Below are 23,070 nucleotides of genomic sequence, written 5' to 3'. Positions count from 1 at the left end.
TATTTGCTCTATAACATGATGTCCGGTAGACGTGACGGGTTCACTTTAAAATAAAAAACAATATTGTTGTAAACAAAGCCGGGTTCACGTCCTCCATCCTCTTTATATAGACCCATGGCGGCTGCAGGAAATAGAGACTGTTTACATACGTGTATATCCGCAAACACAGACTATAATAGATTTCCCATAACAACATGATCTGTCTCATATCCTCTCAACGTTGGACAGGCTAAAAAAATTTTTAATGAAAGATTATTATTATATTATGCAAAAGAGGAAGCTTGAGAACTGCACATGCTGCAAGTACTTAATTAGAGTCATGGAGGCGGAGCCACTCGGCCGGTGGTCACACAATACATTTAAAAAATTTTTTTCGAGACGCTTCTGTTCTTGAGCAATCCGTGCATTTTGCTTCAGCAACAGATATGCTAATTAGGCTTTCTCCTGTCAAAGGGGTGGAGTCAGACTACCCCATCAATGGGGATGCCGAATCGGTGGCGGAACTAGTTGCTCCGCCTCTATGACTCTGACTGAATCTTAAATTATGACCTCTACAGAGTGTATGGAGGGGATTCAGAGTGTGACAACATGAAAGCGCAATAAATGTCTGATCTTTATGTTGGTTCAGTATAGAATTTCCGGGTTTCTTCTGGGACCAGACATCAAACATGAAAACATCTAATATGTAACAGTAATCCCTTCTTCGTTTTATATGTCCACACGTCTCACGATTAGATCACACGTGTTGCATGAATTGTGGTTTGGACTGTATGACTGTTGCGGTACGCCCGGCCTACGTGCGATACGCTCTGCTGCGATGCTCTGCAGACGTGTCTGGGGTTTTACTAACAGTCTTTGTTGATTATCTTGTGCATTTTACTAATACCAGATGGAGTCTTTCATATCTATCAAACACAAGGCAAGTGGACGCTGTGTGCACCCTGCATGGTCTGTGTAATGCATGCCACTAGCACAATGGTAGCCATCTTACCGCCAGCGCGGACATCTCCACAGTAGTTCTGTAGCTTCGATTAGTTTTTCTAGATAGGAACGTAAACTGTTCACTCGGGGTTAAGTCATAAGTCTGGAACGTGACTTTTTCTAATATAGAAAAAAGGAATTTAACCAGGAGAAGCAGGGCCCCATAGCTGACTTCTGAATTGGGCCCCACTTACCCCTTAAAAAATATATATAAAGTATATACACACACCATATATATACACATACATACAGTGTATACATACACCATATATACACATATACATACAGTATATACACACACCATATATACACACATACATACAGTATATACACACACCATATACACACATACATACAGTTTATACACACACACCATATATACACACATACATACAGTTTATACACACACACCATATATACACACATACATACAGTATATACACATATCATATATACACACATAAATACAGTATATACACACACCATATATACACACATACATACAGTATATACACACACCATATATACACACATAAATACAGTATATACACACACCATATATACACACATACATACAGTATATACACACAACATATATACACATAAATACAGTATATACACATACCATATATACACACACATAAATACAGTATATATACACACCATATATACACACATACATACAGTATATACACACACCATATATACACACATACATACAGTTTATACACACACACCATATATACACACATACATACAGTATATACACACACCATATATACACACATACATACAGTATATACACACACCATATATATACACATACATACAGTATATACACACACCATATATACACACATACATACAGAGATTCTGATAGATTTATCAAAATTGGTGCATGGTCTTCATTAATCTGACACCCCATAACTCGCCCTTTTAGGTGACATTTTTTTGTCTTGTCGGACACAGTGCAGACATGACACAAAACTGGCGCAGACACTTTATAAATACATGTACAAGCAGTTTGCACGTTCTTTCTAGTGCAAAGTCAGACAGAAAACTGGTGCAAACGCTTTAATAAATGTGGTTCAATGTCATGGCCAATACTCCAAGTATAAAACATCTATGAAGGAACAGTCGGGATATTGGGAGATGAATCTATAGGGTACAGGCGTCTATAGGGTCGCGAAAGTTTTAAAGGACATCTACCACCAGGATGAAGAACCATAAATCAAGCACAGTGACATACTAGTCTGTGCCCCCTCTGGCAGGATCTGATCTTCTTTTATCATCTTATATGAGACTGAGGGGCTACGGGCTACATAAATGTTAATGGGGCCTGGAGCCCCTTAGGCTCATTTGCATAATTTTTAAAGCCTTTTATTAAAAAAAAAAAAACCAAGGACATAAGAAGCTAAAAGATGAGTGGATCCTGTCAGAGGGGGCACACACCGGTATGTCAGTGTGCTTGGTTTACAATCCTTCATCCTGGTGGTAGATTTCTTTTAAGGTTGGCTCCTCGCTTTTGACTTACCCTGTATTTTTATTAGAGTTTATTTGAACTGATGCAATGGTTTTACTGCCTGTGGGAAACTACGGTGGTATACATTATAGTCATCCTAATGTATAATTAGGGTTAGGAAGGAGGCTTGGAAGGGGGCACGTCCAGCGGGGAAGTGGGTTGGTGCGTGATGTGTTATACCGATGGAACAGAGTCTGGGGGGGGGGGGGGCATGGAAAGGGTAGGAAGGAACATGGAATATTACTGATTCTATAATTTTTTTTACATTTTTTACACCTTTTTTACATGATGATCCCTTTTGTATCGGTTGTGGTGTGAAGCTGCCATCACATAGCATATACAATATAGAGGATACTGACATATTCCGCTGTGTAGCCACCGATTTCGCCTCGTTCCCTTGACCCCCCTCACAAACGTCACCATCCGCTCAATCATTAGCCCTTTTATCCTCTTATCATTTGATTATTACATTTATGTTGCCTTTTTTTTTTTCTCATTAACATTTGTTTTGTGTATGTTTTCCCCTCCCTCAGAGCTCCAGTGCTGTGTCCTATGTGAGTAACACCCATTTTGCTTCATTATAATTTTACGATTTTTGTTTATTTTATGTTTTACGATCCAATTTCCCATTCTATGTCTACCAGCATTTTACTTTACATTACATTCATTATAAAATAATGGCTGTGCATGCGACCAGGGTAAAGTAGGACCACCCTTACTCTTTGTGTCCTCTAATTGGAGGTCAATTTACCAATTTTGGTATAGTTGCAATTTTCTCTCTTGCCCTCACCTTTCCCGAGCAATCCATGCTACAACTTTGGGCATTGAAAAGGTCTCTACTGTCAAAAGGGAGGTGCAAGGATGCCTACAGGACCGCCCACCTGACAATGGAGAGGCTAATTAGCATACTGGGCACCAAAACGAAACCACTGATTCCTCGGGAACGGTGAGGGCTGGAGGAAAAATTCCAACTGCTCCGGAATAAGTGACACAAGACCTTTTAGGAGGAAATTTGTAAAAATTCTCTTTCAGTGTGAAAATATATACACACACACGCAGTGGCGTAGCTAGAAGCTGATGGGCTCCAGTGCAAAGTCTGTGCCAGGCCCCCAACTATAATGTATGGTTTAAAGTAATAGTCTTCTCATATGGGAAAGGGACACCATAAGGGCCCCCTAACCCTCTTGGGCCCAGGTGCGACCGCAATCTCTGCACCCCCTAAAGTTACGCCCCTGCACACACGTATAGGCATCATTATGTTTCTGTCATGTCATACACATCTTAGTGACCGGGTTTCGAGCTGTTTGTGCTCTGCGGTAATCTCACAATGTGGACTCAGGTTCCAGGGAAAGTCTCGGGTTCCGTGTCTGTTCTTAGGTTACACGGAAGTCGGCCGGAAGCTCAGTGCAATGAGTTGTACGTCTCACAGGTGGCCCCATGTGGTGACACACAGCTGCATGGGACCTATGGGAGAAATATTGGGCTCTACAGGACCCTATGAGTGACGCATACATTAAAGGGAACATATACTTCCAAGAACATGCATGCCTGGCCCTGCCTCCGCAACCAGGTTAGAGGTCATTAACCCCCATTCTCAAGATAGGTGGCAGGTCATAGGTCATACATTGGTCTGAGATAAATCACATCTTCTTACAGGATGATTCTCGTATGTCTTGTGTTACATTCTGCATTCTGATTGACCCTAATGACCTCTTATAATTCTTAGGGTGAGCTCGAGCACCAGCTTCTGCAAGCCAACCCCATATTAGAAGCTTTCGGCAATGCCAAGACTGTGAAAAACGATAACTCTTCCCGATTCGTAAGTGACCTGTCTTTTCATCTGGAGTTATGGAGAGTAAATTCTATTGTTTTGGAGGCACCATTGCCGAGCCATGACAATACATACACCTGATAAAAGCTTAGCCAAAGTAAGACCTAAACTTGAAGCAAATCTGTGAACAGGCTGTCATGGGGTCAGATCTGATCTCCTACTAGCCAAAATGGCACACAGTTGACACATAGTTGATGAGTCTGATGAATTCACTAGTAGAATGCTTCACCTACTCCCCCCCTGGGATGGTGATAGAAAACCTACTGTGTATACAGCAGTTATGCAGCAGTCACCCGCGAGAGTTGTGGAGGTGGCAGGTGCGCTCATGAATACAATAGACTCATAAACTGTGTGTGGAGCATGTCACCATCTGTGCTCATTACCTTGTGGAACCAACTAGCATTATGATATTACTCATTTTCGTTCCTTTTTGTATTAAACCTCTTACAGGGTAAATTCATCAGAATCAATTTTGATGTAGCCGGATACATCGTTGGAGCCAACATCGAAACCTGTATCCTTCTTGCATATTGTCATAACATCATGTAAAAATGTAGAGCATTCTCGTTTACTCGCAAGGGGTTGTCCTGAAATGTTTGTTTTTTAAAGGGGTTGTCCACTTTAGGATCTTTGCTTGCATCATTCAACATGGAGCTTCATTGTTTAGTATCTGTGGATAGAAATCTCTCCCTGGTCATGTGATGTCACACAGGTGCACAGTTTGTTATATCCCTGATCATGTGATGTTACACAGGTGCACGGCTCGTTATATTTCTGGTCATGTGATGTCACGCAGGTGCATGGCTCATTGCATATCCCTGGTCATGTGATGTCACACAGGTGCACTGTTCATTACATATCCCTGGCCATGTGATGTCACACAGGTGCACGGCTCATTATATCCCTAATGTGTGTGATGTCCCACAGGTGCATGGCTCGTTATAACAGGCAACTGTGATTACCGTCTGTGATATAACGAGCCATGCACCTGTGTGACATCACATGACCAGGGATATAACGAGCCGTGCACCTGTGTGACATCACATGACCAGGGATATAATGAGTCGAGCACTGAGTGACATCACATGACCAAGGATATAATGAGTCGTGCACCTGTTTGACATCACATGACCAAGGATATAATGAGTTGTGCACCTGTGTGACATCAAATGACCAGGGATATAACGAGCCGTGTACCTGTGTGACATCACATGACCAGGGATATAACGAGCCGTGCACCTGTGTGACATCACATGACCAGGGATATAATGAGTCGAGCACCTGTGTAACATCACATGACCAAGGACATAATGAGTCGTGCACCTGTTTGACATCACATGACCAGGGATATAATGAGTCGTGCACCTGTGTGACATCACATGACCAGGGATATAATGAGTCGTGCACCTGTTTGACATCACATGACCAGGGATATAATGAGTCGTGCACCTGTGTGACATCACATGACCAGGGATATAATGAGTTGTGCACCTGTGTGACATCACATGACCAAGGACATAATGAGTCGTGCACCTGTTTGACATCACATGACCAGGGATATAATGAGTTGTGCACCTGTGTGACATCACATGACCAGGGATATAACGAGCCGTGTACCTGTGTGACATCACATGACCAGGGATATAACGAGCCGTGCACCTGTGTGACATCACATGACCAGGGATATAATGAGTCGAGCACTGAGTGACATCACATGACCAAGGACATAATGAGTCGTGCACCTGTGTGACATCACATGACCAGTTGTATAATGAGTCGTGCACCTGTTTGACATCACATGACCAGGGATATAATGAGTCATACACCTGTGTGATATCACATGACCAGGGGCCGTTTTTTATTAACAGGAAGTTAACAATGAAGCTTCCTATAGAAGGGCAGCAAGCCGAGATCTAGAAAACCATATGAATTGTTACAGAAAGTACATTGGAAAATTGTATAACTTTTCATTACACAAACAATATCAATTATTTACTGAAAGTGCACGATCCCTTTAATTCTCTATAATCTGTAATGTCTTGTGCTATTCCCCCATTCTTTCTCCTTGAAGTTATATAGACAACTGGGCGTTAACATTTCCCTTTGTCATAGGGGTGTGTCCCAGTGCACTCTGACTCTGTCAGCATTGATTGTACAAACTGCATTGTGGACACGCTCCCATCTGGTAACACCCAGTTGTCAATGTATATATTTCCAGGGGGAACAACATAGAAACCGCAAATATATCTGGACACTTACCTGTTAAAGGGAACACATTTCTGTTGAGGATAAACCTGTTCTACAAGTATCAGTCCTAAACCACGTCTTTAGATTTACTGGAGAAATCTCGAGCAATCCGACAGGCTAAGGATGAAAGAACCTTCCATGTTTTCTATCAGCTCCTAGCCGGAGCAGGCGAGCATGTCAAAAGTAAGTCTTCAGGAATTGGGGGGGGGAGGGGGGCTGTTATCAAAAATAACACAAGCGCCCATGCCACACCCCTGACCGTAAAATAGTGATAATCATTAGGCAACAATCACACATTGGGGCACATTTACTAAAAAACTGTGCAAACTGCACTATGTAGTATACAGAGGGGGCCAGATTTAGGATTTGTGGCGCATGTTCTGCATGGATCTGGCGCCCCCTGTACTTCTCCAACAGAGTGCACCAACTTTTTTTTGGTGCACCTTTAACATGGGGCGCGCAACACAATTCTGTCGGACTTTGCGTGTTAAATCTGGCGCACGGACCGAAAACACCTATTTAAGTGACAAAATCATCATAAGTAGATGTGATAAACCCAATTTTAGTTTTTCTTTTTTTTTTACTACGGCTTTCAGGGGAACCTTCTATATTATTTCTCTTAGGCTATATTCACACTCCGGTATGGGAGACATATATACGGCTGACTTATATACGGCCGGCGTATATACGTCCCCCATAGACGGCAATGGGCGCACAGGACATGTCCTACCTTTCTCCGGAATACGGCGCCATGTTTCGCTATGGAGAGGGGCGGGGGTGAGCAGCGCTCAATCCCTCCTCCTCTCCCTGGCGCAGACCTGTGCTTGCCATACTACGGTACAGCGGGCACACATTAGTGTGAATATAACCTTAGAATACATACATACATACATAATAGCACAAGTACTCTAAACTGCTACAGAAATCAATTGTTTCATGTGAATACACCCCAAGGGAGACATTTCTTTTAACCGGTGGATTAAGACTGCCATGAGCCCCAGGCTGTATGTATATTTTAGCCCCTACAAGTCTGGAATCACTTCCTACATATAATACTGCCTGCTTTTAATCTGTGGTTTCAGGACCTTTGGAGGACCTTCAAAGGTCCTGAAATGGCTCTTGTGTACACATCTTTTTAAGAGCAGAAACAGATGTATGAGGATTTCATGGATGAAGACTGTTCTCAGTACAAAATTTGGTCGGGATTGGGCGGCCATGGGCCCCGGGCTACCCCCCAAACTGCCAATTTTATAGTCCTCTACTGCAGAGTAATTACAAATCCTTGGTGGAATCTGGGATTGAGATGAATGTGAAGCAGGGATCCCTTAGATCCAAGTTGCTGGATCCCCCAATCTGCATAGAAATCAGGGAGTGAGAGTTCAGTTTTCCTGCAGCGCCCCCACAGGTCGGGAGGAGTAAATTCAATGACAACAGTGTCATTATGACAATTTCACTTTAAGATCTTTCCAGAACCAACAGTGATAATATTTTCTCGTATTCTCCCCCTAGCCGACTTGTTACTGGAGGGCTTCAATCAGTATCGCTTCTTGTCCAATGGAAACGTCACCATTCCTGGACAGCAGGATAAAGAGCTCTTCCAGGAGACAATGGAGTCCATGAAAATCATGGGAATTAATCATGAAGAAATCATGTGTAAGTAACAAGCTGTCCCCAAGTGGAGTGTTTATCAGAGTTATTTCCTGAAAGAATGTCATTGTTGAGCAACTCCTGTTAGCGGGAGGGAAGAGTCTGCGGGGATCACATCCAGCTGGCTTAAAGGGCTAGCACGTGAATTATATCTCATCTGCGACCATATGAAAATCTGGGTTACAAGGGTCTCTTAATGTGTGACAGTAAATCTGTGGGTAAAAATTGTCTGCAGTTCTTGCTCCTTTTCAAAAAGTTGCATTTGTTCTATCTCTGCCGGACAATGTTTTCCCCCAAATTTTGTGCAATCAAAACTTAAAAAGTGGCAACTTTTTGATGCCAGTATTAAACATGTACGGCTCAAAGGGGGTCATTCAGCCGCTAACGTGCAATTTTAAGTTTTCCCTAACTGATAACTTGATGATTGGTGGTGGGGGGAGGGAGTACCCTCATGGATCACAAGAATTTCTAAAGTAATGTGCATAAAAAGTTGCATAATTTTGACTACATTTATGTGACGCCCATCCGCATTTTCCTTGTAGAAGCTATAAAACTGCCAAAAAGTTTTGGCCCAATTTGGCACAATTGTGACTACATTTTGGTGCCAATTGTTAGACACATACGGCCTAATAAGTCTTATTACTGAGAAGCTATTCAACCTATATATGAACATTGCCTTATCTATGTCTCCGGTCTTCCAGCTATGCTCAAGATGGTGTCCGCGGTCCTGCAGTTTGGTAACATTGTATTCCGGAAGGAGAGGAACACAGACCAAGCGTCCATGCCAGAAAACACAGGTATGTATTATCTATACTGTGACTTGTAGACTTTTCTATATCACTATTGCATTAGTGAAAAACTAAGTTTCTCTGTTCAGTTATACATTAGGGCAGTGATGGCGAACCTTTTAGAGACTGAGTGCCGAAACTTCAACCAAAAGCCACATATTTTTCACAAAGTGCCAAATGCCAATTTAAAGTAACTAAAGTAACTCACAGGTTTCAAACATATTGGCGTCCTAAGGACACCAATACAGCAGAAAGAAGGAGAAATTTGGATTATTATTGTAGTTTCCCTCTAAGGTCCCCTTAACAGGATGAATCACAGGTCCCAAGAAGGGTCTACAATCAAAATCCAGCTCTCTCCACACCTCTTTGCTCCTCCTGCACTTTAAGTCACTTTAAAATAACTCTGAACGTGGCATGTCCTGGGGTGCCTGTGACTGCAGGAGGAGGTCTTGAGCCCTGAATGGTGAACTTTGTGCTGGGTGATGGCCTGGGTGCCCACAGAGAGTGCTCAGAGTGCCACCTCTGGCACCCGTGCCATAGGTTCGCCATCACTGCATTAGGGAATCTTTTCGACCTCCTACAGGCCAGAAGTGGAAATTCAGATATTTTTTTAATTCAAAATCAGATCACTTTGAATAGAAGGGGAGATATACGCATTGATTTGTATAGATTTTGAGGCACTCTGTCACCACAAGACCTATACCAAAAAAACCCTGTTGACCCACAGGATTAGCCACATTTGAAAACACTTTTCTGCATGTTGTCACCAGCTGCAGTTTTAGTTGTGATTCTACTCCTAAAATTGTGCCAAAAGAAATCAGTGGAAGGTAGATTAGGGCGATTTTGTATGAGATCTTAAAGGGGTTCTACAGTGACAAACAAGTTAGAATCTATCCACAGGAAATAGTCTAACTTGCTAATAGTTGGTGGTCTCAGTGATGGGACCAACAAGGATCTCTAGAAGGGGGTCATTTGTACCCCCTTCGTACCACAAGATGAAGAGAGCAGCCGGCCAAACATCTGCTGGCTGCTTTATTCATCTCCATTGGCGCTTACTGAGATTAGAGATCACATGACCCTCCATCTGCGGCCATTTTATGGACAGGAATCTCTGGCTGATGAGGGAAAAGACAGGAGGCTTCACTTCACATACCAAGAAAGTGGAGCAGAACGTGTAATAGATGTATTTTGGTAAATTGCCTTATATACTGCCCCCCCACACACACTTACACACACATTACAAAAACATGTGGTAAAGTGGACAACCCCTTTAATTTTTTTTCATCATTCGGCGCCATTATTTTTGAGTAACCATCTATATTTACGTTGTCCTAGCTGCCCAGAAACTGTGTCATCTCCTGGGACTCAACGTGACGGAATTTTGCCGTGCCATCTTGATGCCAAAGATCAAAGTGGGGCGCGATTACGTCCAGAAGGCACAAACTAAGGAACAGGTAAATAACCAATAATCTGAGGACATTCCCAGTATACTTGTCATATCATGGACTGACCCCGATCTTTCTTGTATATAGGCCGACTTTGCGGTGGAAGCGCTCGCCAAAGCCATGTATGAGCGGCTTTTCCGTTGGCTGGTTCATCGCATTAACAGAGCTTTGGATAGGACGAAGAGACAAGGCGCCTCCTTCATAGGAATTCTGGATATCGCTGGCTTTGAAATCTTTGAGGTAAGTACCGGGTGTAAGTTCAGAGGATATAGACAGCTTTAATGACCGGAGCACAGGATGGGACAGTACTGCTGTAAATAGTGCAGCCAGCAGTGCACATTCCCTATGTATAGCCGGGTTGTGTGGCTTGTAATATTTATAGCCCATAGGTAATTACTATCTCAGACATCAACTAGGGGTATAACTACATAAAGAGCAGGGTTTTTTAGCAATATTTTTTTTTTGTGGTGAGTTTATATCTTGTACCGCTTATTTTTTTTTTTTTTATAACCTTGAGTTGATATTCCTTATCTGTGCTTAGGAAAGGATGAAATTCTGAAAATCTTCTATATAAACGCGATATTTTGCAGGTTTTGTATTTGCAGCTTAAAGGAAATCTACCATCAAAATCCATCATGATAAACCAGTGACACTTAGACTCATTGGGGCATATTTACCATACGCAACGCCCCGCACCAGCCCACTCCCGGCCGCGCCCTCCGCAGATTGGGGCACATAATCACAGGTGCTAACAAGAAGCTAGCGTTTGTGATTATTTCAGGGCCTCTGCACCACGCCAGGTCCTGATATATATTCCCATTGATCCAGGCACCGTGACTGTTGTAATCTTATATTTATAATCCATGGCCTCCTTCCTTCTAAAATCAACTTTTAAAATTATGCTGATGAGGACATTACCAGAACCCCTTCATGCTTCAGATTCACAGACTGTTACAATGAGCAGAATATGTCTCGCCTTCTCCCTAGCAGCAGCAGGAAGGGAACGGGAAGCCTGCTCTGCTCATTGTAACAGTCTATGAAGCTACATCACAGATGGGCTCTGTTAAGGCCCCTAGAGAACTGACTCATTAGCTTAATTATAAAACTTGATTTCTGGAGGAAGAAGTCCATGGGTAACAAATATAAGAAGATTACCACAGTCAGGGTGCTTGGGTAATTGTCCCTGGATTTTGATGGTAGATTTGCTTTAAGAATTTTTCAGCATTTGTATGTGCCAGCAAATTGACAGTATGGACCTACCCTTCTCCCTACCAGCAGGGCTTTCTTAGACTACTCAGTGATTGACAGCTATCTGCGCATGCACACCGATCTAGAAGGTTGTCAGTCATACTTAAAGCTTTTGCAGCAAGTTTGATAGTTATTGATCAGTGTGGATCCAATTTCTGGGGACCCTGATGATAGCAAGAATCGATGTCCCTGCCTCACTGTTGGGTCATGCAGCCAGTCCAGCATCTTGCTGCTCCATTCAGTTCTATCAGAGTGTCAGAAATTGCACAGCGCTCTTGTTAGTGGAGATGGCAGAGCTCATACTCATCGATTTCAAACACTCCCTTAGTACTAAATGGATTGGCGGGACACATGATCAGTCAGACCCATTAATCAGATGGTTCTCCCACTGGAATTGTACGTTCATGGCAGAATTTTTTTTTTTGTGGCTAAACTTTTGTCCTTTTTCATTAACAGCTAAACTCGTTTGAGCAGCTCTGTATTAATTACACCAACGAGAAGCTGCAGCAGCTCTTCAACCACACCATGTTCATCCTGGAGCAGGAGGAGTACCAGCGCGAGGGCATCGAGTGGAACTTTATCGACTTCGGCCTGGACCTGCAGCCTTGTATTGACTTGATTGAGAGGCCGGTAAGATGACGATGCTGTAACATGAGATATTGCCTGAACATTCCAGATAATCCCTGGATCTCCGGAATACATCCAGCAGCCCCATTATGCTCATCATACCCCCTGATCTCTTCTGTTACACAGGCAAATCCCCCAGGTGTCCTCTCACTTCTGGATGAAGAGTGCTGGTTTCCAAAGGCCACTGATAAAAGTTTTGTAGAGAAGGTCATCCAAGAACTTGGCACACATCCGAAATTCCAGAAACCAAGGCAACTCCGAGACAAGGCCGATCTATGCATCATCCATTATGCTGGAAAGGTGGGAGACATCTGCATGCACAACGCTGGCTTCATGTGCTGAGTAGTCTCTAGTACTGAAATAATACCCCAGCAGAGAAAATACTACTATGATAGTCAGGTGTGGTGTGTGGTGGGAAACAGGAAAATACACAGTGCAAGCAGTTTAGGTATATTTCTTGAACCTTAGTGATTCAATAAAAAAAATTACAAATATAAAATTGGCTTATAAAACTTTATAAGACTGAAAAGGACATTTACCATGCAAACACAAGAGTATATATATTACCTCCATGCTGTATGTCTCATTTGGTTTACGTCTGTTTGGATATGAAGATATAGGCCCAGATTTATTAAGCAACATAGGCAAGAATTCTGGTATAGATTGCATGTAAATACATGGGTAGACTGGTTGCACATGTATTTATGAAGTATTGCAAACTCTTGTATGCACTAGTATGCACACCGCGACACGATCCCCTACACAGAAAGGGGCGCTCTGGTGCATATTCACACCAGCCACCACATTTATGTCCGACAGAAATGTGGCGCATACCCCTTGAACTGAGTGCACCAGAAAAAATCTGGCACATGCAGCGTGCACCATTCATTAAGACCGGATCTTATATACCTCCCCATGAACCCAGTGGCCCACATTTATCAAAAGTAGTGCAAACTATACTATGTGTAGTTTGCCTGTTTGCATGAATCTGGCGCCACCTTTAACATAGGACGTGCGACACAAACTCCCACTACGCACCGGAGCGCTCCTTTATGTGTAGAAATTTGTAGTGCATAGTGCTGCCGCAAAAGAAATGTCTCGCAGACACTTCTTAAATACATGTGCTAGCAGTTTGCACGTTCTTTCTAGTGCAAAGTCAAAACAGAAAACTGTTGCAAACTCTTTAATAAATATGAGCCATTATCTGTTGATTTTTGTCTGGTGGGAAACCACATTGTGCACGAGATCCTATTACTTTGTATGAGTTGAATGATACTCAAGCAGAATAGATTTTTGCAGTAATCTAGATCTGGTTTTGAAGTCTCTAGCAAACAGCTATTCCCCAGGACACCCCTGTACACATGCACTCTCAGCTTGGCTCTGTGCTTGTGTTTTCACTGGGGAATGAGCCTCTGCATGTAAAACGTGTATATTAATGCAATAAACGTCTGGGCCGGCAGGTGGATTACAAAGCTGATGAATGGCTGATGAAGAACATGGATCCTCTGAATGACAACATTGCGACTCTCCTTCACCAGAGCACAGACAAATTCACAGCCGAGCTTTGGAAAGATGGTGAGCGATGGCAAATGTCTAATAAGCTGTATTCATTGATGAAATGGATGGGTAATAGGATATGCCACAGCCCTAGACACCCAGTGTCTTGGTGTATCAGACATAATAGAAGTTCTCTGCTTCCATCTATAACTCCTGTGCTCGTGATGTGTAATATTTAGTCCATTATATGGCATTTCCTCTGTTTAGCTACTAATCTGCTTGTCTACTTTCTACTCTTCTATACTATAATATACTATACTTCAATATAACTTTTATTTCTCTCTTCGCTTTGCTTTTCCCTCCTTATTCTTTCCTTACAAATGTTCCTACAATGTCCTGAAATCTCTCTCTATATGTTTTGCTGCTCAATCACTATCCTATACTAAATCCTAACCCCCCCCCCCCACAACTATCCCACACTGTCACCCACTACAATCCCATAATTATATCTACATCCCCATGGTGATTTCCACTATCGAATTCTCTAACGCTCTTCTATCCCATCCCAATACCCACTTTTTTAACCTCCTGATACTGACTACTATCCAATACTGATGATCCAACCACCCCATTGTGATACCTACTCCTATACCATTTCAATACAAACTACTTCCCCTGTACTTCCATGGTACAACCTATGTATACCACCCTCTACTATTACATTACCCATAAACAACCTTTAAATTATGGATGCCGCTTGTATTCTATGCGATTCCCGAATCCATATTGGCACCAATAACTAACCCAATTTCTTACCCACAATGCAACCCCTCACTCTCTGTCCCTTACTATTTCCATTTCATAACCCTCACCCACCTCCACATAAACCCCCCCCCCCCCCCCTCCTGCTGGCAATGCTGTATTTCTTCAGATATCCAGAATATTCAGGCGGTGTATTTCTTTGACACCTACGCTGTGCTGCCACAAGGCCCCGGTGAAAGTAGGTTATTCATCCGTTCTGTCTGATCCATCCCTCCGGAGCTATGACTCACGCGTCTGATTCCCGTCTGCATCGTTCTGTAATCTCCTACCTTTTCTCTTACTGTCATAACAAAGGCATGCTATATAATAATCAGAAATAATAGCGTAACATACTTACCAGGAATAAGAAACTGGAGGTTTAGGGATTTGAAAAACTCAGCATGTGGATGAGGCTCTGTTCACATCTACATTGATGTACAGTAAGTCAGGGCGGCCCATCCAGTCTTGATCATTATGGAATGAATCTGTCACATGTCCTGGACCACAACCCTAAAGTTCATATCTTCATCAGGAGTTGCTTTTTTTCAATTCCATCGTACGGGCAAAAAAAAAAAGTCTTAATTAATTCATGTGTCGGACTGGCCCACCGTAGAATCCGAGTGTCCTCCGGTGGGCCCAAACTCTAATCAAATACTGGCCCCTGAGGTCAAGTGGAAATGACTCAATTTGGAGGCTCAAAGGGTCTTTTTCGTAGGAATTGTTAGAAGATGGATCCGTAGTATATTAGTATATGGTAGGCCGAGGGACCCCAGTCCAACACAGGATGGGTCTATCACATGGCGCCCACTACTGGTACTTGACTGACTACTTTGAATTATAATGTGATTTTGTTTACCTGCTATTTTTGTCGAAAATCTGTGAAGAAAGCTGCAAACTGAGCCTCATAGTAGATGTGTACAAAGCCTTTCCAAGACCAAGTATTGTAGCCTGCCATCAATCTTGTTGTTTTGTGCCATTCATTGTCATTGCCAACATGAAAAGAATTCAAAACAATTTTTACCAAAATTGATCTTGCATAAACCAATTACTATTGGGCAATGTAGGCTCATCCACTACAATGAAAATGTAGCCAAATCCATTGTAGCCGCTAATTCCCCTTCTCATCCATCAGTCGACAGAATAGTGGGACTGGACCAGATGAGCGGGATGGCCGAGATGTCGTTCGGCTCTTCATACAAGACGAAGAAAGGGATGTTCCGCACGGTGGGACAACTTTATAAGGAATCTCTGTCCAAATTGATGTCAACACTAAGGAACACCAATCCCAACTTTGTGCGTTGTATAATCCCCAACCATGAAAAGAGGGTAAGAACATTAACATTTCTGCTTCTTCTTTACAAGACTCATAAGCACATAGACTAGTCTTCTATCACATGTCTTCTTCCCATTGTGATGTGGTAAGTTTAGATTGCATATTGCTCTAGACTCGAGTCCTTCAGAAAAAAAAAGCCTCCTATATTCCACCTACAATGACTCTTTCAGGTCTTATGGTTCTTGTAGAGGAGATACAAAATGGGGGAAAAACATTATACAGCTCTCCTCCAGAAGGAAGTAATCTGTCTCCAATGCCACCTATAGATAGCAACCCTCATAGTCAAAATCTGACTCTTTTAGGAGCCTTGAAGAATTATTAGGGATTCCATCCTCCCCTAACCAAAGGCAAGCGGTCTCTCAGTTCAGCTGAGGATGCATGTGTTCCTAGCAATGGCAGTGCTTCATGGGGAACAATAGTCTTGAAGTCTTCTCCAGAAGGAAGTACCCAGTTTTACTGGGACCGCTTGCAGGTAGACACCATGGAAGTCAATATCCAACCTTTATAAGAGCTTCGATATCAATAGTAAAATATTGAGGTCCCCTGGGGCAACAATATGCAAATGAGGCCTTCTGTATACTCCCACAGGTATTACCTGTAGCTATTGAAGTAAATTCACTCTTATCTGTATTCCTTAGGCTGGGAAACTGGAGCCTCACTTAGTTCTTGACCAGCTGCGTTGTAATGGAGTCCTAGAGGGGATCCGAATCTGCAGACAGGGCTTCCCAAACAGAATCATCTTCCAGGAGTTCAGACAGAGGTGAGTGCAGTGGTTTTCAATGGTCCCCTTATGGCTTTCGGTGAAAGCTTGCGTCTGGCATGGCTGATCATACGCGTGCCCTTGCGTTTAATGCATTTTGTAGTAAAAGTCAAGATCTCCGCAGTTACATATATCAAACTCAACGTGTTGTGTTGAGGACCCCACATAGTTGCAACTATAGAGATGTTCAAAAGTCTATACTTGTAGCCGTGTGGGTTTTTTTTTAGTATCCAGTGCTGTGTATGACAGGGGCTGCCACTGTACACAGATTTTGCAGATTTTGATTATAATTTGCTTTCCCCAGACCTGTATATATTATTAGCATTTTGGGATGAATTTGGAAACTAACAACAATTGCACTTTTCTTTTTAGATATGAGATCCTGACACCAAACGCCATCCCCAAAGGTTTCATGGATGGCAAACAAGCCTGTGCAATAATGGTAAGACGGATTTATATGACTCTAAGAGCCAAAAAATGTATCCTAAAAACATGTCAAAGGAGTTCCCCTCGACTTGGCAGGTCTGCTTCCATTCAAATCAATGATAAATGGTGTAAGGAGCTTTCTGTGACCAGCTACTAGACACAATAAAGCATCCCTTTAAGACCTCTTGCTCATTTGAAGAAGCTGAAATTGATATGTCATTGCCACATGTTTAAAACATGTATTCTCTCCCGATTGACAGATCAAGGCCTTAGAACTGGACCCCAATCTATACCGTATAGGACAGAGTAAAATCTTCTTCCGCGCTGGAGTGTTGGCTCATCTGGAGGAAGAGCGAGACCTGAAAATCACAGACATCATTGTCCTCTTCCAAGCTGCCTGCAGAGGATACCTAGCCAGAAAGTAAGTAATGGCTTATGGCAGCCGTATTTACTGTTTCCATTTTCTAGGTTTTTTGCCACCGGATATAATAATTTCTTAAAACTTTTTTATGGCAGAGCTTTTGCCAGGAGACAGCAGCAGATGAGCGCCTTGAAGGTGGTGCAGAGGAACTGTGCCGCGTACCTGAAGCTGAGACACTGGCAGTGGTGGCGGCTGTTCACCAAGGTTTGTCATGACCATCATGTCTATTGCGCTTCTCTGTTTCTAATATATATATATCCGCAAATACTCCAACACACAGGAGTATACGTCATACTGTCCGAGAGGTGGGGGGTACACTGCCAATGCTCCCTGCTACATGGACAAAACCTGATCTGGTTGGAAAGATTATGTATTCAGGGAGGCATTTCATTTAAAGGGGTTATTCCAAGTATTTTAGGGTACAACTGCTGGGAAACCCACTGATTATGTGACGGGACCCCCAGCAATCCGTAGGATGGAGTTCCCGTTCTCAGTAATGGGTGGGTGCTGCTCCATTCACTATCTATTCATATCTATCTATCTATCTATCTATCTATCTATCTATCTATCTATCTATTCATTCCTATACAATTGATACAATTCCTATACAGTTACCTGCTCGAGCTTCTTCTCTACCCAACAGTGAGTACTGGATTCCCATTCCCCCAGTTTGTTGGGGGTCCCGTTCATGTAATTGGTGGGTTCCCAGCTGTCGGACCCGCACCTATCACCTTATTATCCCTTATCCTGTGGATAGGGTATCACTTATATACTTGGGACAACCCCTTTAAGGCTGCATTCTTCATTTTTTTAGGTCAATTTCCTTTTGCAGTGTATTACTGCGGAAAATCTGCAGGGGAAATTCTTCTTTAACTGTTCATATATTGTAATAGCTATCATATTTTTTAATATTTATTTCCAAAAATCCTATGAAAAATCTCCCTTTCTGCAGGTCAAGCCCTTACTACAAGTGACTCGCCAGGATGAGGTCATGCAGGCGAAGGTGGTAGAACTTCAGAAGGTCAAGGATAACCACATGAAGACAGAGATGGAACTGAAGGACATGGGGAGCAAATTTCAGCAGGTAAGAGCAGAAGATCTTGTCCATACACAGCTGTAAGGGTGGACATACTGTACATATTAGATAAATGTCTGATGAACCAGCAGATATCTGGTGTTTATGGGGACCTTCTGATTCCCTTACAGCAAATATTTAGAGGAGAGAAGGATCAGGGTGTTTAATTTCAACATGCCCAATCCATTCATTGTCAATGAAGGCAAGGCTACTCCTGATATAGTTCAGTTCCCCTGTCCTTACAAGGAACACATTCAACTTTACCCAGCATGTATGTGTATGGAGATGTCAGTAGAGTTATCTACGAGTGTTAGGCCAGTAGTAATAAGGGTGTATTATCACCTTAAATTACAAGCCAAGAGCCCAAACTGTGGGGTCAGTTTTGTTTTTCTCCTCCTGATCTTTCTACTTGTTCTACAGACTATAGACAAGGGGTAGATAAAGAAAAGTTACACAAATTTGCAGGACCAGACTACACCTAGGAGTAATCTGAAACATAGATCTGCATAAAGCCTGTGAACACAAAACGGTTGCACTTAGTGGCCATCTTAGTCTATCATTGATCGGACATTGATCCTATTCCCATTGCTCGTTCTACACCCTATCTCATCTTCTTCTAATATTTCTCATGGTTCCTGTCCTGTAGTTGGTAGAAGAAAAGAACATTTTGGCTGAGCAGCTTCAAGCCGAGACCGAGCTGTTTGCCGAAGCCGAGGAAATGCGGGCCAGACTTGCTGCGAAGAAGCAGGAGCTGGAGGAAATCTTACATGACCTGGAGTCTCGGGTGGAAGAAGAGGAAGAACGGAGCTTACAGTTACAGAACGAGAAGAAGAAGATGCAGCAACATGTGCAGGTGAGGTGGTGGTAGGGTCAGAGCTGGGCAGTACATAGTACATGGCACGAGGATGGTGGTGATGGTGGTGATTTTTCCATCCAGTTTTTGGGTACAGCACATTTTGCAATATATATATATATTCAATGTATTCATTATATTCTAATGGTATCATCTATGTTGAGAGATTCCTCATCACACAGTCTATCTTTATACTGATCAGGACCTGGAGGAGCAGCTAGAGGAAGAGGAGGCCGCTCGGCAGAAACTGCAGCTGGAGAAAGTAACAACAGAAGGCAAACTAAAGAAGATGGAAGAGGATATTCTCCTCCTGGAAGACCAGAATGCTAAACTTATGAAGGTGCGGTAAATTTTGTTGAAGCTCTGGTCGATCCCCCATTTACAGTGATAAACTGGCGAATGTAAAAAAAAAAGGTATTAATAAGTGTAACTGTTCCCTACAGGACTTTTATGGTCACAATATACAAAAATGAGTTAAAAATTGCTAGATAGGTTAAACAGAGCTTTTTTTCTAACTATTCACGTTATTTATGTGTCCTTTATTATCTTCCCTATTGACTGGACATAGCTAGATATTATTCATGAGATGATTATCTTCTCAAGACCTAAACTTGAGGTCCTATCCCCCATGGCAACATTTTTACCATGTACCACGGACTTCACAGCGGAGGAGCTAAGAGGGCACAATAGCCCTTTTGTTTTTTTTACACATCTCTTAATGACAGGCTAACTCTGATGAGAGAATAACCCCTCAGATACCTTGGTCAGCAGTGACCATGGCATCTGTGTGACTACTATCAGTTTAGGTGAAAGCAATGGAGCAGCTCTCCTATAGAGACAGTGGCTTTCTGTAGGGACATTTCAGGAGCTGTAAATAGCTGTTTGCACATAAAAGGCAATCTAATTCAGTAGGCCGCGCAAGCCCGTGAACACAGAAAATACCTGTGCAGGACAGAAAAGACTGAACAATAATCTATTTCTTCTTTTATCACAGGAGAGGAAGCTGATGGAAGAAAGAATTTCCGAATTCACATCAAACATGGCTGAAGAAGAAGAGAAGATAAAGAGTCTGAGCAAACTTCGCACCAAGTATGAAGCCATCATTGCCGATATGGAAGGTACAATATCTGTTTTCTGCTAATGTATATGTGTGTTCATGAGTACAGGATGAGAACAAGGTGATTTTATCATAATGTTTATGCCAGATCGTCTGAAGAAAGAAGAAAAGGGCAGGCAAGAGATGGAGAAGATGAAGAGGAAGTTGGACGGAGAAACCTCAGATTTACAGGATCAGATCTTAGAGCTCCAACAGCAGATTGAAGAACTGAAGCAACAACTGGCCCGTAAGGAAGAAGAGCTGCAGGCAGCCCTGGCCAGGTAACCCTATCAGTATTCTTGTACTTATTGGGTATCCCAAAATTTTTTAATGACCCTCTAACAGTTCATCTGAGGTCTGACACCTGCCACCCCCCTCCCTAATACCAACATGCTTTCTTCAGCCATACATACATGTGTGTCCAATGGTAAGATTTATTGCCAGAAACTTCTAGTAGAGGTGTATATTACTTTAAGAGGTTTTCAAAGAATTCTAAAAACTCACTAAAGCCAGGACAGGGATGGAAAAAATAAAAAGGTGTACTTACCATGCTCCGACTTTCTGAGCTGCTCCGGCATTGTCCTTCAGAGGGCCTATGATCCCTGGAACTCCCTGACCAGGCAAAAGTGCAGGACCTGCATCGGCCTATCAATGGCCTCCCTGGACCACAGGGTATCACTTGTGACATTGAAGAAAGTGACGTCCTGTGGTCTAATGAGGCCATTGATTGGCTGAAGCAGGTCTGGTGACTCCCAACACTTATGGCCAAACAAAGGATCCCAAAGGACGGAAGTACTGATCGGAGCCATAGCAAGGGGAGTACACTTTATTTTAGTTGGCACCTCTAACCTGATTTTCTGAATTCCTGTAACACTCCTTTGAAAAGATACACCACTTGTAGATTGGTGGATGTCGGACCCCCACTAGAATGGATTGGCAGGTCAAGTATTCTAACTCTCCATTCACTCTTTACGGGACTGCTGGAGGTAGTGCACGTCAATGCCATAAATATGTTTGCCATACATTCGACTAATATCTATGGCCTACTGTCTTCTGTCTGTATGTACGAAATGTGTAAAAGTCTTTGTTGGATACATGCAACTTGTTGTTAAAAAGAAAACAACTTTTAATAAAATGAGATGATCAAAAATATATCTATGGCCACCATTTTTGTTTTTCACTAATGAGATCATCTTTGTTTCACATGTAGGATTGAAGAAGAAGCCAGTCAGAAGAATAGTTTACTGAAACAGCTCCGGGAACTCCAGTCTCATATGTCAGAATTACAAGAAGACTTAGAATCGGAAAAGGCATCTCGGGCCAAAGCAGAGAAGCAGCGACGAGACCTGGGAGAAGAACTGGAAGCGCTGAAGTCTGAGCTTGAGGACACACTAGATTCTACTGCCACACAGCAAGAACTTAGGTGAGAGTCCTACCAGCATCGCTTCTAAACTCCTATGTCCTTCTTGTATCTAACTCTTAAAGGCCAAACATATATATATATATATATATATATATATATATATATATATATATATATATGTATATACATATATACAGGCAGTCCCCTACTTAAGGATACCCAACTTACAGACAACCCATAGTTACAGACGGACCTCTCTGCCCACAGTGACCTCTGGTGAAGCTCTCTGAATGCTTTTCTATGGAGTCCCAGGCTGCAATGATCAGCTGTAAGGTGTCTGTAATGAAGCTTTATTGATAATCCTTGGTCCAATTACAGAAAAAATGTTGAAACTCCAATTGTCACTGGGACAAAAAAGAGTTTTGTCTGCAGCTACAATTATAAAATACACAGTATAGACTTACATACAAATTCAACTTAAGAACAAACCTATGGAACCTATATTGTAAGTAACCCGGGCACTGCCTGTATATATATAAAACTATATATTTTTGCATAAATTTGTGGAAGTCCTATGAGGGGACATTAAACCTTCCTTACCATTTCCCTGTCTGGATACTCTCTATAAGTAATTATTAGAGACCTCTATTCACTAAAATAGAGAAAACAGTAAAGATAAGAGGGGAAGGAGGGGGATGCAACTGCAGTGACACAGCTTGACAACTACAGACAGACCAGCGGCAGCTGATCAGTTGAAGGACAAAACGGCACAATTTTTTTTTTCCAAAAGCCAAAAAAATAAGTTCTCATTTTAAATAATTTTTATTATCCAGGGCCAAACGTGAACAGGAGGTGACTGACCTGAAGAAGACGATTGAAGAAGAAGCAAAAGTACACGAGTCTCAGGTTGTGGAAATGCGTCAGCGCCACACGCAGGCTCTGGAGGACCTCTCAGAACAGCTTGAACAATCACGAAGGGTAAGTATCTACAACAGCAGGTTCAGCCAACTCATCTGATGTGTATGATCACCTTAAGAAAATGTCGCAATACATCACCAGCTGATGTATGTAAATCCGTGTCACTCCGATCCTTAGGAGGATGAGTCCTT

The 23,070-nt window shown here is 42.4% G+C and overlaps 1 protein-coding gene across 10 annotated transcripts in view; it reads left to right on the top strand.

Moving 5' to 3' along the window:
* The window catches only part of LOC140134828 (myosin-10-like), a 98,494-nt gene that overhangs the window by 60,196 nt on the left and 15,228 nt on the right, over positions 1–23,070 (top strand). For 3 of the 10 annotated variants that reach the window (XM_072155498.1, XM_072155497.1, XM_072155500.1), the window contains exons 6-29: positions 890–919; positions 4,230–4,322; positions 4,785–4,848; positions 6,666–6,764; positions 8,091–8,234; positions 8,930–9,025; positions 10,352–10,470; positions 10,549–10,701; positions 12,166–12,339; positions 12,463–12,636; positions 13,797–13,911; positions 14,765–14,833; positions 15,767–15,960; positions 16,606–16,727; positions 17,100–17,169; positions 17,414–17,574; positions 17,670–17,778; positions 18,527–18,658; positions 19,296–19,502; positions 19,705–19,842; positions 20,497–20,620; positions 20,708–20,879; positions 21,809–22,021; positions 22,795–22,939. In XM_072155498.1, coding sequence (XP_072011599.1) covers positions 890–919; positions 4,230–4,322; positions 4,785–4,848; positions 6,666–6,764; positions 8,091–8,234; positions 8,930–9,025; positions 10,352–10,470; positions 10,549–10,701; positions 12,166–12,339; positions 12,463–12,636; positions 13,797–13,911; positions 14,765–14,833; positions 15,767–15,960; positions 16,606–16,727; positions 17,100–17,169; positions 17,414–17,574; positions 17,670–17,778; positions 18,527–18,658; positions 19,296–19,502; positions 19,705–19,842; positions 20,497–20,620; positions 20,708–20,879; positions 21,809–22,021; positions 22,795–22,939 — 3,117 coding nt within the window. Of the gene's footprint in view, positions 1–889; positions 920–3,036; positions 3,058–4,229; positions 4,323–4,784; positions 4,849–6,665; positions 6,765–8,090; positions 8,235–8,929; positions 9,026–10,351; positions 10,471–10,548; positions 10,702–12,165; positions 12,340–12,462; positions 12,637–13,796; positions 13,912–14,764; positions 14,834–15,766; positions 15,961–16,605; positions 16,728–17,099; positions 17,170–17,413; positions 17,575–17,669; positions 17,779–18,526; positions 18,659–19,295; positions 19,503–19,704; positions 19,843–20,496; positions 20,621–20,707; positions 20,880–21,808; positions 22,022–22,794; positions 22,940–23,070 lie in introns of all 10 variants that reach the window. The other 7 variants (XM_072155506.1, XM_072155504.1, XM_072155507.1 and 4 more) reach the window with 5 other exon arrangements.

Source organism: Engystomops pustulosus, chromosome 6, assembly GCF_040894005.1.
Source record: "Engystomops pustulosus chromosome 6, aEngPut4.maternal, whole genome shotgun sequence".
Taxonomy (NCBI): Eukaryota; Metazoa; Chordata; class Amphibia; order Anura; family Leptodactylidae; genus Engystomops; species Engystomops pustulosus.
This window is presented reverse-complemented; position numbering and strand designations above follow the sequence as displayed.